Raw genomic sequence first — 18,813 nt, forward strand, 5'->3', positions numbered from 1 at the left:
AGATTCACTGTTTTTCCTTGGAATCAAGCAAGAAGGTCACCAGTGTAAAACTTTGTATGGTTCATTGGTACTGTACCAGAGTTCATCTGTTTAATTTTGTTTACGAATTCTGAGTTTAACAGTTACTGATGGAAACTTGAAATTTGCATAAATTTAAGAACCATTATTTGCATTTAAAGCTTTCAGCTTTCAAACAAGCATTTCTCCAACACAAGTGAAATGTCAACACTCTTATCTTTCCATATGTGCCCAAAAAAGATCTATAAAATGAAGCTAATTACCTCAGTAAAAAAATAAATTCCACTATCTGACCAATTTACCCCTGAATAAACTCTAAAACAAATTCTAAAAGATCATCTCAGTGGATACCATCCGATCAGACCCAACAAGAGACAACCTGTCATGATAAGCCTCAACATAGCCGAATGCATCCGAGCCCGGGGGGCATTCCAGACCAGCCTCGAGGCACCGGTGATGAATCCCATGTGAATCGATGCAGTAACCGCCCTTGTGGTCGTGACCCGCAAAACAAACCTTTACACACTTGAATTTGTGTATCAGTGCCATAACCTGTCACATTAGTTTGCATTAAAACTGAGTCTATACTTGATTTTTAGTTGAATGGAACTAGAAGAAATCCATCGTAAATACTAATTTGGAACAAAACCATTGGATTCTAGAGTAGTGCCAGAAAATGACACCTTTCACTACTGATGTCTCCATTCATATTTTTACCATATCTGTTGTGTACTGGTATCCTCTCGATCTCACTGATATTTCCGTTTTAAATCACAATTTCTTTAAATTGAAATTATCATTGACGTTACGGCAAAAAAACAAAGATTTAAATATATAATAGGCCTTTAACCTTCAGATACTGTAATAATAGTCATATTGTATGACACTGCTCATAAGTCATAACAGACTTAACCTATACAGTACTGGGGTTTAAGATTACCCACTGATAACTGAATTCATATTTACCAGAAAAACAATTATCACGCACCTCATCATAGTTCCATAGTAATGCCTCTGATGCAGCAGTGCCCGGATCCATCGGGAGGTGAGAACACACAACGGCATTTTGCTTCTTCCTATCACAATCCCGCAAGGTCTCCTCAAGCCACCTCAGCTGCTCCTTACCGACAGCTCCATTAAACAACACAAACCTCCTCTCGACCCCAACCAACCCATTGGGACTATTCTTGTCAGAATTCGGGTTTTTCTCATTCAAAAACCGACCCGCTTCTACAGTGATCTCGTGGTCCCCCGGCCAACCTAATGCACTAAAATCATATGCATCCAAAACAATGAATCGGTACTCAGGACACGGCGAGAATTCATAGTACGCACGCAAATTCTTAGAAGGGAATTTCAAAAGAGGAATCAATCTGCTCCTGGGAAGGTTGTAGAGACAGTGGTTGCCTATCATGTGATAAACCGGGCCGTTAAATTTCTCAAACTCACTCAGTACTTTTTCAACAGCTGTTACTGACTCGGTTTTCGGGCAGAACCCATCAACAATATCTCCAAAATTAATCGAGAATTTTATGTTTTTGTGATCATTCCATTTCTTGACGGCTCGTTGGAGAACATGGATACTGTGGCGGTAGTATCTGGGTACGCCTAGGAAAGAACGGCCGTCAGGTATGTCGGCGTATTGTACGTCGGCAATGACACCAAAAGAGAATAGAGGTGCCTTCGAATGAGATGTTGACAATCCATTGGCAACTAAGGCCATTTTCTTTTGCACGGTATTTGATGTCTCCTTTTTTATTACTGTGGGTATCTCAAATTCTCAATGACTGAAGGTTTGTTACAGTGAGTTCTTCAAGTATACTGTTGAAGATAACAAATTTATTAGAGATCAATTAGTATGATATAGCAAATCATATAATTAGGAAATACTTTAGTGGCTCTTTATATTCTGTATAAGAGATTGAAATAATATCAGAAATCAATAAAAAATAGTTCCTTTTTCTCACAAAATTCAGCATATACATTGAAATTAAGATTATAAGAATATTACTCGGCATTTTTGTAAAGAAATAATTACATAAAAGGCGGTTAATTGGGGCTTAGATCATGCATTTATCAACATTTTCATTTTCATTTGATCAAATATGTGGTTTCTTCCAATGATTCGTATTATTATGAGAAACATGACAAAAAGAAAGAAAATCGGAACAAAATTTCTCCATAGTTTGTTTTAATTGCAAACTGATTGGTTCATTGCATTCTAGGTTTTAGGTAGACCCAATTGAGAAGAGAAGCAATCCTATCCGATTGCAGTGAATAACTAAATATACCCAATTTTTTTTTTAGGATGAAAAAAGAAGCAAAAAAAAAAACATGGAAAAACGAAAAGAAAAGGAGCGTAGAGAGATCAAAGAGATTGGTTATTACCAATAAGGAATTGCCTCTTGGAGAGCGAAAGCGTACGAGGTTTCGCCTTTGGCTTTTTGCGAAGGAGGGGAATAAATTGGGAGGAAGGAAGAGGGAGGAGGATGTTCATTCGGGATCTCTACAATTTTTCTAATTGCAAAATTGAAGAATCATTTTCTTAACCTTTCCAAGTATTAGAAGAAAATGTTGGAAATTGGAACACACCTCTGTGCTATGAGCCTATGATGTGACATTTCAACAGTAGATGATATGATATTACACCATATAAGTGCATAACAAACTATAGGAAGTTTAAATTTTAAGCTGCACTAAGGATTACCTGTTTGGTGAACTTTCTTAAGAAAACTTTAAGTTTGACAAAATACTTAAGTCATGTGAAATCATAGCTTAAAAAGTTAAGCAAGCTTAAGAAATATGAGCTAAAGGAGCACTAAGGAAGTGATATTAAGCTTGATAAAGGAGCAATCGTTCGGTAAACTTAAGACTCCTTAGAGCACTAAGGAGCTCTAAGTCATGGTTGCCGAACACTACCAATTAGTATTACTAAGATGTTATGATGTGATATTTCAACAGTAGATGATGTGATATATTACACCACACAAGTGCATAACAACATATTAGTATTATTAGTATTGTGCTCTTGCCTTACAATAGAACATATTATAATATTTTTATAAGAGAATAAAAATAAATTCTTACATAAAATGATATATTTTCGTAAAAATTGATTAAAAATGAATAATTATTCAACAATTAATAAATTTATTAATGATATTAAAATAAATTGGAAAAAAATGAAGACTTGGCCAATCAATTATCAGTCAATTTGTAATATTTTCAAATGATATTTTATAAATGAAAAAATCATGATCAATTAGAAAATTGAGTATCTGACAATCAAATCAAGGGTTGAGACATTTTCAAAAAAAAATTGAAAAAGAGGAGGAAGTGCAAATTTTATGAGATAGAGAGCATTGGAAAGGCGTCGACAATTACATATCTAAATAAATCAAGATTTTTATACGTAAAAAAACATAAAAAGATGCATATAATAGAAAAGGACAAACTATTTGATCGGAGGACTGATATTTGATCCGAAATTTCATCTTTTAGTCATAGCTATTGACAAATCATGACATCTACATACTTAATAAGAGAAGAGATATGCTACAATAATTATAAATTTTATAAGCTTGCTTCATTAATTATTTGACCGAAACTGCTACACGATCGTTTAAAATTGTTAGCAAGATGGATGCAAATTAAAGATTAAAATGCAAATATATAATAACAAATATATTAACAAAAAATATAATTAAGCATTCAACATATTTTGGTGGAAACTGAAATTAATTGAATTAGATGAATGAAGATATATAGTTTAAAATTAATTTTGGATGATAAATAATTGTTAGAATGCTGGTACTTTGCAATTGTAAGAAATTGATATATTCCAAGAGCATCATAATTCTTATAATATCGAAAGATAATTTTTTCTACCACATCAATAAGCTTTGAAATTTATTCCTCAATTAATTTCAAATCATTTCTGTTAATTGAAAATAATTCAAATAATTTTCATCCTTATAGTTTATTGAAATTTATATTAAGGGTCATGATAATTGTCCCCCCACACCTCTATCCCTCCATTTATACCAGCACTTAACTTCCATAACTGCCTTGGAGACCACAAAAGTTTCAGCACTGATTTTTTTTTTCTAAAATATTAATTTTCATACATAGAAGTATTTATATCTAAGAACGAAAATATTTATAACTATAAGGTAAATAATTTTTAAATAAATAATTGTATCTCCAACCAAATCTCAAATTGCATGGGGGATTGACTATACACGTTTTTAGAGGTGGATTTTTTGTCTTCATTCAATCTCATTTACATTTATGACGATCTATGAGTAATTTTATGAATTTAAAACCACGAAAGTCTTCTATGTAATTTTCTCTTTCAAATGAGATCCATGATGACATACTTTCAGGTTCATCGTCACACAAGTATTTATACTTCATTATGCAAGTATTTATACCTATACTTGAAAGTATTTTTTACATATGACACTAACTGATATATGAAAATATTAATATCAAGTATTACAAGTATTTATACATATACACTAGAGTATTTATACCTATGTAAAAAATACTTGGATAATCACCTCGTATATGTTTATTGTGATAAATATTTTTTGTATGGATAAATAATTAGTGGGGACGATAGTACAACATCTAATTTTAGAAGTGTTTAAATAATTAGTGGAGATCATAATACAACATTTAAATAATTATCACCTTCCTTATTTAACGTGGACTCTCTAATTTTAGAAGTGTTTAAATACTTAGTGACACCATAATACAATATTTCTAAATTGTATGGATAGAGGGGGATTAATATAATTATTCTTATGTTAAATGAAGTGCATCAAATATTTTAATGACTTTTACATTTTTAGAATTTATTTTTGAATAATATTCAATTGGTGCTGCAATTGCCATCATTTATAATTAAGAGAAATGTTCTGGTACCCCGAGCTATCATACCCGAGCGCGTCCCCGAAGTAGTTTAACAGAAAAAACTTCCAATGTTATCTAACTTCAATTTCCAGTGCGAATATCAAAACATTTAAAGCTATGTTTATAACATTTTACAATGCTACTCGCAAGCATGTAAACCTTTGACTGAAAGCATTAAAATTCTAAATCTGCATAGTTTTAACTCCTAATTACTTTTGTCTTCAAGCCAAAAATAGAAAGATTCATTTCACCCACTCTTTTTTATTTTTTCTCTGATCATTATAATTTATTTTCTCGATGATCCGTGATGAATTTTACGATCTAAAAATACGAACGTTTTATATTCGATTTTATCTTTCAAATAAGATCCATGAAGAAATACTTTTGAGTAATTTTAAAGTCATTTGTTTTTTTTTTTAAAGTAAAACTCATTAGCATTTTAAATTTTCAAGTTTTTAAATCTCAGTCTACAATCATTAAAATGCACAAGGCTTTACATGAGGTTTATATTCTTTGTAAATGCAATGTTATTGTTGAGGTTTATATGCTTTTAAATGTTATTGTTGAGGTTTTAATTCTTTGTACATGAGGTTTATATGTTTTGTAAATGAGCTTTGTAAATGCAGTGTTATTGTTGAGGTTTATATGCTTTGAAATGTTATTGTTGAAGTTTTAATTCTTTGTACATGAGGTTTATATGTTTTATTCTAGAGATTTAAAGTGTTATTAATGAGGTTTATATACTTGTAAACAGAGGTTTAAATTATTTTGAAGTAAAAAAAAAAAAAACTGAAAGTCTAGCCATTTTTATTAATAACCCAAAAAAAAAAGGTTTTTTACAAAAATAACCTCAAAATCTGAGTTTTTTCAAATATAACCAAACCGCCAGGTTTGCTAGCGGTCCACTTCTATAGCGGACCGCCAGAGTTCTGGGCGGTCCGCTATTTTTTTTTAGAGAGATCTGATTTTTTCTTAATATTTTCATTTGTGAAGTTTTAGTTTTTTTTTGTTTAAGGTATTTGGGGTATTTGTCAAAAAATTAAGGACTTTGCCTTTATTAAAAAAATTTCAAGTTCTGACAGCTTGTTGGTCTTTTTTTTTTCGGTTTTTATAATATATGTATAATATATACATATATACATACATACATACATACATATATACATACATACATACATATATACATACATATATACATATACAGTTTTTTTATGATGTATTTATTATGATTGCAGTTTTTTTTATGATGTATTTTGAACTGTAGCTCTTTATTATGATTGCAGTTTTATTTTATATTTCATGTTGGTTTTTATGTTTTTTCTGCTTTACATCGAAACGGTCTTCTGAAATTACAACGTATCTTTCACGACGTCGGAATAATAAGTTCACAAATACAATTAAAGTTCAACGATACAACTGAAGTTCACAAATATTCATAACTTAGTTCACCTAAGCAAAATAATAAGTTCATCTTTCACGACGTCGGAATAGACCCAATAGACGAGAAGATTTTCTGGTGCCAGCTGCAGGAGCAGCAGTACTTGTAGACCCTTGGCTACTAGATGATTGGGTCGCAAGAGGTGGTTGTGTTCTACCAGTTGCTTCAGCAACAACTCTCGCATTTTCTCTTTCATTGTGTTCATTTATGGCATCTGAACATACCAACAGAATTCAGTTATTAATATAATAAAATCATAAATTAATTCTGAAAAATGCTACATACCTGCCCTGCGCCTGTCAGAAACGGAACGGCGAGCCTGATTTTCTGATGGCCTCCTACCACCCATCTCGTCCATGGTCATTATAGCATGTTTGTGTCTCCTCCTCCCCTTCCTTATCCATCCTTCTGAATGTAGTATTCTATCACCGACATACGCAGGCCACTCATGCTGGTTGGGATAAGAATGGAAAGATCCACCCCAAGTAGAAGCAAGGTAATCGGTACGATACATGTTAGCGACATAGTGATCCTCGCAGAAGTTTCTATTTCTCTTTTCGGTATGGCATCAATAGCATCAACATCAATATTAGTATCATTTCGATTAACGGATAACTGTATCGGTACTGACTCTGGTATAGCTGGAAATGTAGGGATTATGGGTTCCTGTCTGGGTGGTGGTGGTGGTGGTACAACTTCAGTAAACTCACGGGAGTTATGGTACCCCGGGTTGTCATAACAGGGACTGTGGTACCCCTGGTTGTCATGAGGGGAGTGGTGGTACCCCTGGCTGTCATAAGCCGAATTGTCATAACCTGAAGGTCCAGCAGGGGGAGCCCTAGAAGGTCCAGCCCCAGCCGCACTAAAAGGTCTAGCCCCGGCCTGGGGAACCCTCCTGGAATATAAGTCTATCATCGCGACCCCCCTAGACTCAAATTGTTGGTACACAGCCTTCCACAACTCCTCATCTATTATAGGAAAACTCACAAAGTAAGGTCTACCCGCCCCAGCCCGTTGTGTGTCAATTCGGGTAGCCAATTCTAAGTCATACCGGTTGGGGTTTACACCAGTCTTTTCGTATACTAGTTGCTTAAGTTCAATAAATGTGATTCTTTCATTAACCTGCAAGCCGAATGATGCATCTTTCGAGTAATACACGCCCTCTACACCCTTAGTTAGCTTACCGCCCACGTACAGTGCAACCAGCATTTTTTCCTTAACAAACTACATTTAAAAAAAAAAATTCATAAGAATTACAGTATAATAGATTCATTATTTTTTGCAATTTAAAAGTTAATTATAATATTAATTAAAGACTAATTTATAGTATTTACATACTGTGGGTATAATAATTATTAATTAAAAATTAAACAGAAAATAATTAAATAAAAAATAAAATACCTGTAGCAATCGCCTCTAAATCGCCTAAAATCGCTTCAAAATCGCCAAAATCACTCTCTCTTTCTTCTCTGTGGTTTAACAAATGAGACTGTGCTGGAGAGAGAGAGAAAGCGTGCTTATAAGACAGCTAGCAGACCGCCAGGGATACTGGCGGTCTGGTCCCTAGTGGACCGCCCAAGCTGTCAGAACTTGAAATTTTTTTAATAAATGCCAAGTCCTTAATTTTTTGACAAATACCCCAAATACCCTAAACAAAAAAAAAACTAAAACTTCACAAATTAAAATATTAAGAAAAAATCAGATCTCAAAAAAAAAAAAATTGTGGACCGCCCAGAACTCTGGCGGTCCGCTATAGAAGTGGACCGCCAGCAACCCTGGCGGTTTGGTTATATTTGAAAAAACTCAGATTTTGAGGTTATTTTTGTAAAAAACTTTTTTTTTGGGTTATTAATAAAAATGGCCGCTGAAAGTCACAAAGATTTAAAGTAGTAAAAAAAATTACGACATAAATATAACTCGAAAATTATTCTTCATGGATCTCATTTGAAAGAGAAAATCGGATAAAAAACGTTCATATTTTTAGATTCGCAAAATTCATCACGGATCGTCGAGAAAATGGATGAGAATAATCAGAAATTTTTTTTTTTTAAAATGGGTGAAAGGCAAAAGTAGTTAGGAGTTAAAACTATACAGATTTAGAATTTTAATGCTTACAGACAGAGGTTTAAATGCTTGCGAGTAGCATTGTAAAATGTTATAAACAGCGCTTTAAATGCTTGGATATTAACGCTGAAAATGGAAGTTAGATAACATTTGAAGTTTTTTCTGTGAAACTACTCGGGGGGCATGCTTGGGGATTTTGTTTAAGGTACAATTATCAGGCTCCTATAATTAATTTGCAGCTAGAATGTAGATGCCTTGATAATCATATATTGTAAGTAATGATTTAATTTTATGATTAAAATACTTTAAAATAACTTACAATATGTCAAGAGAGAATAATCCTTGTTAAGTTCCTCTCCTCACTTGTTGAAGAAAAAAAAAAAATTTCTTCCTTCCAAAAATAATGCACATACTAGATAAGGTGCATCCTCCTCCGGATTTGCCTGATGAACCTCATAGTCACGCCTGTCCAACCAAACTCTCTCGCAAAATACCTTGGCATCTCATATAACAATCATGCCCGTTGTGTTGAGATACTGGTTGGGCTCTCTTAGCTCCGGTCTGCTTGGCATGTACACATCTATCTCCTCTGGTCTTTCCTCCCAAAGCAGATCCATTTTTTTTTGCTAATTAACTTTGGTCTGCAACTATTTGAGTGTAGGTTGTGTTCTTATGAGTTGGTGTTGCAGGGCCTTTCTATATATGGTGGTTCCTTACTTATAGGAGAAGTTTTTTCTTTTTGTGCACCTACCGGAGTTATGACCAACTCCCTTGCATTTTAAAGCACAAGATTGGTTCTCTGCACTGCGCCTGTCTATGTCCTATTGAGATCGACCGTAGGCATAATCCCTCCTTAAAACTTAAAAGCTTTGATGTATGCCTTTTCAACTTCCTCTAAGCAGAAACGTTTGACAGTAGGTTTTCCCCCCTCTGGTATGCGCCTGTTAACCTACACCGTTATTAAAACTGTGCTTTCTTTCTCCAAGATGTTTCTTTTTTCTATTAACTCTCTGCTAGCCCTGGTCAGTCTCCTCGATCGGAAGCATTACCCTGGCCATTAAAAACCTGAGCCCCTGCATTGAAGTTTTGAGATCTCACTGTTGTGGCTGTGGTATAGTGTTGTCATATCATGAGTTGAAAACTCAAAAGTTCTCCCCATCGTTGCTGTTCACGTGGCCTTCCTCCGCTGTTAGCTTCCCCCGCTGTTGTTTCCCTTCTCTGTGGTTGGCCCAATATCTTGACCGTCGCTCCAAAGCGGATTTTTTTTGCCTGAAAAGTCACTCCTTCTTTTCGCTATTTTGGTCGATCCATTTTTTAGTTTATGAATTTTAGGATAAATTATGTCTTGTTAATGGTAATGGTAATTTGGGTTAGAATCCTAATTTACTTGAACCCAATAAGTTGATCATTGTGTCTATGTTTTTGTTATATTGATTGTTTATTATGTTTTTTATATAGTATCCGATTGGTTAATGAGTTTGAAATCAATAAATTTATTGAACCTAATTTCTGCTTCTCTGGCTGAAATCTTGCTTCGGCTCATTACATATAAAGTTTAAGCATTAACCCTACCCCTACGCCTGATTTTTATTTCGTTGAATTTGGATCATCAGGTCACTGAAATTAAAGTTTGCCCACAGACACAGACAGAGAGCATTTGACCCCAGCTACTGTTCCAATTTAAGTGCTTATTTAATTAGATATCAATTAAAATATAAACTCTTCACTCTTCATTGTATGATAATGGCCAACGCTTGATGGAGACGATTGACTATCACGTTCAGTAATATTATTATTATTATTATTATTATTATTATTAGTTAATTAGCAAGTGTGAGGAGTTACAGTTCAAATTAGCTTGACGTGATGGTTTATAATATTTAGCGGACATGATAAGCTATCACGTTCTTCTTATATTCTGAAATTTCACAAAATCCTACCCCTATTTCAATATCAATTTATTTATTTTCCTATAAAAAAAAAACAGAAAGGTCACGTGCACCAGCACTGCATGAGATGTATGGAATAGAAAACAAAAACATCAGCCGGAGGGCTCCAACTAGGATGTAAATTTGTGTCGTGACATGACTAGTTATGTGATCAAATCAGATTTTTACATTACATTATAGTCACATTGTGATTGGTTATGTTTGTTACATTTAACTATTTTTTACATAATTTAAGTTAATTTATTTAAGATTTATCAAGATCTAATGGTTTTGATCATTCATTTGATCATGTGTCGTGCCATTCTGTGACCTGACCAGTTCACTTGTAATGCCGTGCCGGGCCAATTTTTTGAAAGATAGTCACATCATGCAAATGATCATGACACGAAACACCCAAGTCACAAGACACAATCTGTACCGTGTGGTGACATAAGTGTGTCGAGCTGTGATGTATCTAGTCATTATGTATTTACATCTCTATTTTAGGTCCACCATTTTAGATGTACTCTTCCACCTTTGTTGATGTGGAACATTGGGATATCTCCAGTATGGAGTATAGGCTATATGGGATATAGCATTAATACTTTAATAACCATCTCGTCTCATTTAATGTTAATTTTTTATAATTTTCTTTGCTTAAACCCACCTGTGTAGACTGGAGAGAGATTAGTTGGCAAAAATTAAATAAATTTAAATTCATGTGTTTGCAGTTTCCTTTACTCTCCTTCTTCGATCGAAAGCTGTCATAGGTGGCCCAGTGCGGATAATTCCTTGGTGTTCCTATAAGAGCTGAGCTGTTGACTTCAGTTAATTTTCTTGCAGTAGTTAAGTTCTACATATATCTATAGTTTTTTTTTTAAGAAAGGTTAGTTAATTATTACATAAAATATGATAGCTAATATAACATACAGTACCAAACCATATCATAAACAAGAGTTGAGCGAATTAAAAAATAAACTTGGCATATATAAATAAAGAAAAATGAAACAATAACGTTGAAAGAAGAAATGCCCAGATTGAGCCAATGTACGAGATTAATAGTTGAATTGTTGGCGTAAAAAAAAAACTGACAATTTATGTTCACACAAGTGACTAACAAAAGTGGAAGAAAGAAATCGACCAAAGAAAACAAACGGTGAAATTATCTCGCTATGGGAGCTGTTGCAGACCTTCCAGTGCCACCCATGTAAGCCATCTCGAAAACACTGTTCTGACTAACATCACTTACAAAATTGTCATTCCTTGAATTATTATGAGGGTTTGTATAAGTTGTACTCCCGCTACGGGTGCCCTCTGTAGATATCTCCAAATCAAGGCTTTCCTTGAGTTCTGCAACTACTACACTCATGGTAGGCCTCTGAGCAGAGTTCGGCCCCGTGCACTTGTGTGCCAGGTCAGTAACCTTCCAAACAGAGTTTATGTCATACTGCCCATGAATTCTTTGATCCACTATGCTTTCTATGTCTCCTCTTGATAGTTTTTGATCCACCCATTGCTTCAGGTGGCCTCCTTCTGGACCCACAATGATAGGAGGTTGTCCTGTAATGATCTCCAAGAGAACAACACCAAAGCTGAACACATCGCTTTTTTCACTTAGCTGGTATGAGGAATAGTACCTGAAGGATCAAGGAGTTTAATTTATTTATCGCTTAATTTGTAAGAGGAATAATATTGTTTAATCTTTTAGAAACAAGACCTTTATATTATATTTTAATCAACCAACTGAAAACATTTTTGTTCAGATAGTACAACAAAAGTTTAACGTACAGGAGTGAGGCTATGGTTCTATACTTATATGAATAGTGTACTTTGGATCAATATCTTTGTATTTAAAGTCCAAACAAATTATCTGAACCTTTTAACATGATTTAATTTCATGTGAAAATGTACTTGCTCTAAAGATTGTAGACCATTCAAAAGTTAGTGATTTTTTACCTATCTAAAAAGTTACTAAAAAGAAATCTAAAAAATAAAAAAATTGATCTGGGAGTACATTTTCATTAGTAGATCATGTTCAATGGTTCAGATCGATTGTATGTACGGACCAATATACATTATGCATAGTATGATCACCTCACTCAGTTGATCATATCATTGGATATTATATTAATAATTGGTAAGAAACTACAAATTTATGATAGATAAACATGTCTTATATGACCAAAGGAAAAGAAACTCAAGGAAACAAATATTGTATTGTGAAAAGAAAATTTAAAATTAAAAAAGAAAGAGAAAAGAGCAGTCTTACTCGGGGTCCAGATAGCCAGGGGTGCCTACTATTGCTGTTGACACATGGCTGCTTACACCATTGTTGAAAGCTCTAGAGAGCCCAAAATCCGCATTCTTTGCCTCGAGATTTGAATTTAAAAGAATGTTACTGGTCTTCACGTCTCTATGGATTAGTGGCGGATTGCATGCCTTATGCAAATACTTCAATCCTGCATTGAATTTTGTGCATATTTGTTTACTAAAAGATGATATTACCATTGAGTCATGACGTCAATATTTTCGGAAATGATTTATGCCTTAGAGCATAAGGAAAAAAATGTAAGGTCAACTAATTGTAACAATCAGTACTGTTACAATTTTAATAGTGTTTTAGGTTGATTTACTATAGATTTTTCCTGATATATAGTCTTGAATATTATGATTAGATGAGGAATAAATGCTTCAAAATTATAGATACTAAAAAGCTTTCATACCAAGTGCGGATTCGTATGCAATTCGAACCCGTTGTTTCCAACTCAGAGGCCTTGCATTATCTAAAATTGACAGATTTCAGACTTACAGTTTAAATCCTTGACTAGTAAATAGTTTCAATAAAAGAAGCCCCTCTTGAGAAAAGATTTCAAGTAAAAGGTAACAATCACCCATAAGCTTCTCTTGCATGTACTCATATACAAGTGCCATGGAATCTCCATCCATGCAATAGCCAATTAGTGACACTAAGTTTCTGTGATGAACCCTCGTCAAATTTTGAGCCTGGAAACAAAGAAAATTGTTGCATCTTTATTCTACTTACCTTTACAAGATAGTTTTGTTAGCCTCCTTAATTAACATCTAAATCTTTTTTCCTAAAGCCAAACAACTGTGCGAGTATATATAAGTATCTACCAATTCGTGGTTTTGTAAAAGGTAAGGTAAGAAGGTAAGATAAATGGTAATTACCTCAGCCAAGAACTCTTTCATTCCTTGCGAAGATGTATGAGATTGCATTTTCACTGCAACTTGAGTTCCATTTTCCAGGGCCCCCACATATACCCTTCCGAATCCTCCAGAGCCAATATTATTCAGGAACTTATTAGTAATTCTACTCAGATCATTGTAACTGAATCGACGATTCTCAAAATCCAATAATCCTTCTCCTGCTTCGTTTGGTTTAGATACATTTGTATAATTTTGGCCAGCAATATTGCCCTGGGGAGTGTTTGCATAGTTTGGCTGGTGATTATATGCTAGATTAGGGGTTGTTCTGGAGATTTCAAGTTGTTCTGGAACTTCTGAATGGACATCTGTAAGACAAAAACCAGAGTTATGTCTTTCCAAATTCCAACCTTTGATGACAGAAATATTGTTTAATTTTCAGCTTATTATTAGAATAAAATAAAAAATTGTAGAGGTCCTAAAAGCGGTTTCAGATGATGGAGCACAAAGCTTTCATTTTACTGGATATATACCACAGAAGGTATTTCATAAAAAAATAAGAAAAGAGCTCCTATTAGCTGAAGATCGATGACCAGTTTTGAATAGAGAGCCCAACTGGTACTGGTGTGTACCACCTAAAATTTTCAGGTTAAGATCCAAAATATCAGTCTTTCCTTTTAAACAATCCTCATCTTAAATTTTGATATATAAATGTAATAAATTAGAGACCTGTACACATAATAATCCCTTTATATAAAATTACAATATAGTAGAGAATTTTGAATTTTTTTTTTTCTAGAAAGGAAAAAAAATTCAAAGAAAAGGCAGACTTACCTTTGCGCCTTCTCACATACACAACTATTATAATGGCAGCTGCAATGAGAAGCATCACAACCACACCAGCGACCGCTATAATAACTGTTCGATTTCGAGTTGGAGCTGGGAGTGGACCTGCACGTCCAAACCTAATTAGAAAAATGTTTTTAATAATGCAAACGCAGACTAGAGGCTTGGTGAGCTCAATACCAGCAGCTATGTTATTTAAAAAGAAGGCATCAACCAAATATTTTACTCCAGCCATTTGCCAGAATTACTAATACATTAATCTATTACTGTTACATGATTTCTTTTCATCTTTATCAAACTTCATGGTTTAAAATAGGCTGACCCAATTGATTTTTATTTGTGAAAAGAAACAGAGATGCACGCAGAAGCACAATTACTCTGTGAAGTTTTAAGAGACTAACAGGCAGTACGCTTAAATTCCTGGTTGGATCAGATTCCTTATTAAATATAAAAAATGGTGTATTAATATATCCTTTCTTTAATCGTTATTTTTGTGTATTCTTTACTGTATACCCATGCCATTTTGACAAAAGGTGATAATGTTACATAGTGGTAATTTTGGACCTAGTGATGTGCACTTATCTAACTATGGGATGATTATATACTCTTTTACATCAATAGATTTTTTTTTATTTGTGTAATTATAGTGTGTTGTGCAGTTGTTAGACTTGTACTTATCTTTCTATGTTTAATTCATTTCTTTAACGAGCCATAATAAATAATGATAAAGTCCTTGTATAACAAAAATTGTCCAGTTATTTTAGTGATTGGGATAACAAAATTATCTAACAAAAATACCACTTAAAAACAACGAAACGTACATAAACGTTAGATTTCCACCCTGTTTTCTATTCTGAAGACCAGGAGGAAGGGTCGTTGAAATCTTGTCATTTCCTGTTATGTCCCTGAAAGTTCCATAAAATTATAACCGGATTTGTGATATCTTCATTATGAAAATAGAGGTTAATTAATTTGCAAACCTACAGGTATCTAAGGGAAGATAATTTATCAAGGAAAACAGGAAGATCCCCAGACAAGTCATTATTAGATAAATCCCTGAAAAGAATGTATAAAGCAAGAGCTATAAGTTAGCGTGATATGCCGGAAAGGAATTGCAATAGAAGACAAGACATCTGACTTACACAAAAACGAAAATATTTACATACTAACAGTTGTAGTTTAAAGGAAAATTGATCTTAGTTTAAGGAACATATATATATATACAAAATCTGAAGAGCACTTAGATTTCCAAAAGAAGCTACTATGGGCCCTGTCAATCCACTTGATGATAGGTTTCTGAAAAAGACAAATCTTAGTAGTCAGAGCTAGCTAGTATATATATTGAAAAGTAAAATGTATGACGAGACGTTTTGAAATGCTCACAAAGTTGTGATCCTTGGAATATGGGTGGAATCCAAGGTGCAGTTGACACCAGTCCACAAGAATTCTTTGGGAACACAAGGATTAATTAACTGCAATTGAAATCACATACATTAAGGCATGATTAATTAATTAAAATATAATTCAATGAAGTACATAGAATGAGACAATTATGATCAAACATATATACCATCTTCACTATTGGTGGGAATCCCAATGGCAGGTGTAATGGCATACACTTCAAATGCATTCATCAGTGGTGGGAGAGTTGAGCTTGAAGTAGCCTTAAGGTAGAGATTATATTCCGTGTTATCCCAGACACTGTATGTCAATGCTGAAGTTGTTGAAGATCGACTCCAATTCCCAAATAGGATTTTATTGATATATATATTGAACTCCCTATGTTCAGTGGATGATATGTTCTCGATCTCACTGAAGTGAAGGATTAACAAAAATACGGTGACATCATATTCGCTGGTCCAGTTAAGATAAAGGGGTTGCGTGGTGTTTAAAGTGGTGACAGCAGTTTGCATGACGCGAGAGGGGGTCTCAAAGTCTATATCTAGGTTCACCTTGGTTGAGACATCAATCCACGTCTCCTCCATGTAGGGATACCAATACCGGTTGTATGGGTCATCCGGGTACCCAACAAAACGATGGAAGAAGAAAGTGATTACCATATATACTACTGGTTGACTACTGAAGAATATGTTAAATACCTGGCCTTCTCTATTCTAATCTATTAAACAAAATTCAAATTTTATATGGTTGATATGCACATTTTTCTTTTTTAGTTTGGACCAAGCAGAGAATATAAACAAGCCAATTAAATCATAGATGTTTGGTACCCTTATCCATCTCCTATTAGCCAAAACATACTAAATTAAGATTATATCATAGTTCTCTAACTTGTGACATTGACTTAAAATTAAATTCTGATTAATAATTCGGGCAACAAACAGTATCTAACCACGAATAATCATGTTTACCTGAGTAAATCGGTTTCTCCTAAATTTGACCTTTGGTAGGTAACCAATGATTGTGTGGAATTTGCCAATTGATAAATTCTCGTTGGCAATGGCCTCAACTCCAGAACAGAGATAAAAGGGGTGCCCTGATTTGTATTAACGAGGCAATATTCTACGTAGTCAGAAGTGGCTGTCGCAATGATCTCAGTCATTAATGGACCAGTAACATTTGTTATTTTAACTGTATCCATATAATTGACTCCCAGATGAACATCAAAGGTTGGAAACTTATTTAATTGATCATAGTTTCCATACATGAAGAATCCTCTTATAATGTATTTTGATCCTATTTTGGAGGGTAAGGAGTAGCAATTTCGGATCCCATGGGGAAAGCTTCTGACAGTTAAATATGCCTTGAATAGGACACTTGTGGCAAAACGCGAATTGATTTCTTTGTTCTCTCCCGTGTCGATAAATTGATCATCAGACACGAAAGGCAAGTTATAATAGCTCACATTAAAGTTAGAATTTTCAGCACGTCCACAATCAATGCTGATGAAACCTGTAAAGAGAGAGATGACAATTTTTTTTTTTTTTAAAGTTTAAAAAACAAAGGCAGAAATTCAACAGAAACATGCATGCTTTGTATTGTTATTGAACAAGTCTTACATATATCATTAATAAATCATTAAGAAAAAACTCGTACCACTATTATTTATACTATTGCAAGACCATGAACTATATTTATCAAGGAAGTCTCGATATCCATTTGCATCAAAGTATCAAGTATGGAGGCAGAATTTTAATATTCCAAGTTGCAACAAAGCTCAGCATAAGAGGTTTTACTAGCTAGGGATTGCATATCAAAAACTTTTTGCTAGATTTTTCAGCCAAATATTTTCTGATTGTTCAATGCTCCGAAAAGCTATATATAGACATTTGAGTATTCTCTAATAGCTAGTTTAGTTCTCTACAGCATAACAAAATGTTTGAAACCATCTGATACAGACTGAAGTGCCTACGTTTGAAACCATCTGATCAGCATTTTTCTTTCAGATTTTTCCATTTTTAATTTTCTAATTGTATGTTAGATTACCAAATTTAATCACCAATATAGTAATTGCAAAGTTGAATATAAAATAATTACACAATTGCTAACAAATTTGATTGTAATTAAAAAATGGGTGAGGGTAGGTTACTATGCATAACGCATGTTAGTCCATACTATGTATTAATATCTCTATTTTTAAAGTTCAAACAATTAATCTGAACCATTCAACATATATCACAGTGAAATGAATTTACAGACTAAATTTTATATGTTTTAAAAGTTTTTACTATTTTTTAGATATATAGAAAATCACTATATTTTAATGGTATAGAATATCTAGAGTATTTGGATCGAGTCTAGAATATATGTGACAGACTTGGGTAGCACCGATTTAAGAGAAGCTCGTCCAACACCGCTTGAGATGGTTTGAGAATCTCCAACGGAGGCATCCCGAAACACCAATGCGTACTTGGAATTATAAGTTGTATCAAAAACACAAGGAGAGGCAGAGGTTGGCCAAGATTGCATAGGAGGAAGCAATAAAAAAGTTAGCTTCAGACAAGAATGCGTGGAAGTTAGAGATCGACGTACCAGAATCATGACCTAGGATATATTGTTTAGGGTACCGTTATACGCTTTAGGTCATTCTGCTAGTGATTTGGGATTAGGACTTAGGCTCCTACGATTTATATATAGTGTAGGCATAATTTATATAGTAAGTACTATATTAGTGTTATTACTATTATTATTGGTACCATTACTACTATAAGTATTACTATACTTTTGCTACCTTGATTTTGTGACTTCGATTGGGTTTCATTTCTATCATACCCCAACTTGTTTGGGACTAAAGCCTTAAGTAGTTGTTGTTGTTGTTTTTTTTTTTATCCATCTAAAAAATTTGTAAAAATATTCTAAAAATATTAAATTCAATCTATAAGTATATTTTTATATAAAGATCATATATGATAAATGGTTCAGATCAACTATATATTTAAACTTTAAAATTGAGATATTAATTCATATATAGTAAAGACC

At 33.6% G+C, this 18,813-nt stretch overlaps 2 protein-coding genes across 2 annotated transcripts; both read right to left on the minus strand.

The window, feature by feature from the left end:
- Window positions 1–131: 131 nt before the first annotated feature.
- LOC144562130 (manganese-dependent ADP-ribose/CDP-alcohol diphosphatase-like protein) lies at window positions 132–2,533 on the minus strand. Its single transcript, XM_078311291.1, has 3 exons — window positions 2,407–2,533; window positions 1,007–1,839; window positions 132–570 (listed from the first exon to the last, which is right to left on the minus strand). Exons 2-3 carry the CDS (start codon window positions 1,739–1,741, stop codon window positions 346–348), a joined length of 960 nt encoding a protein of 319 aa, XP_078167417.1. The 5' UTR covers window positions 1,742–1,839; window positions 2,407–2,533; the 3' UTR covers window positions 132–345.
- An 8,994-nt stretch (window positions 2,534–11,527) lies between these two features.
- LOC144569818 (putative LRR receptor-like serine/threonine-protein kinase At1g51860) lies at window positions 11,528–18,224 on the minus strand. The gene is made up of 14 exons (XM_078320320.1): window positions 18,152–18,224; window positions 16,746–17,286; window positions 16,605–16,617; window positions 15,939–16,490; window positions 15,760–15,848; window positions 15,601–15,672; window positions 15,361–15,432; window positions 15,198–15,281; window positions 14,365–14,495; window positions 13,555–13,898; window positions 13,251–13,368; window positions 13,089–13,148; window positions 12,635–12,824; window positions 11,528–12,002 (listed from the first exon to the last, which is right to left on the minus strand). Exons 1-14 carry the CDS (start codon window positions 18,222–18,224, stop codon window positions 11,528–11,530), a joined length of 2,814 nt encoding a protein of 937 aa, XP_078176446.1.
- Between the last annotated feature and the right edge of the window lie 589 nt (window positions 18,225–18,813).

This window comes from Carex rostrata, chromosome 1 (assembly GCF_964058835.1).
Source record: "Carex rostrata chromosome 1, lpCarRost1.2, whole genome shotgun sequence".
Classification (NCBI taxonomy): Eukaryota; Viridiplantae; Streptophyta; class Magnoliopsida; order Poales; family Cyperaceae; genus Carex; species Carex rostrata.

What these genes read in the sequence shown, in the direction of transcription:
- LOC144569818 (XM_078320320.1), bottom strand. Translation starts at nt 18,224, where the DNA reads ATGCCTCCGTTGGAGATTCTCAAACCATCTCAAGCGGTGTTGGACGAG. An exon ending in TGAAAGAGTTCTTGGCTGAG is followed by an intron (nt 13,369 to 13,554) that starts GTAATTACCATT and finishes CTTTGTTTCCAG; the next exon opens with GCTCAAAATTTGACGAGGGT. An exon ending in AGAGAAGCTTATGGGTGATT is followed by an intron (nt 13,149 to 13,250) that starts GTTACCTTTTAC and finishes TGTCAATTTTAG; the next exon opens with ATAATGCAAGGCCTCTGAGT.
- LOC144562130 (XM_078311291.1), bottom strand. Translation starts at nt 1,741, where the DNA reads ATGGCCTTAGTTGCCAATGGATTGTCAACATCTCATTCGAAGGCACCT. An exon ending in TACTATGGAACTATGATGAG is followed by an intron (nt 571 to 1,006) that starts GTGCGTGATAAT and finishes CTAATGTGACAG; the next exon opens with GTTATGGCACTGATACACAA.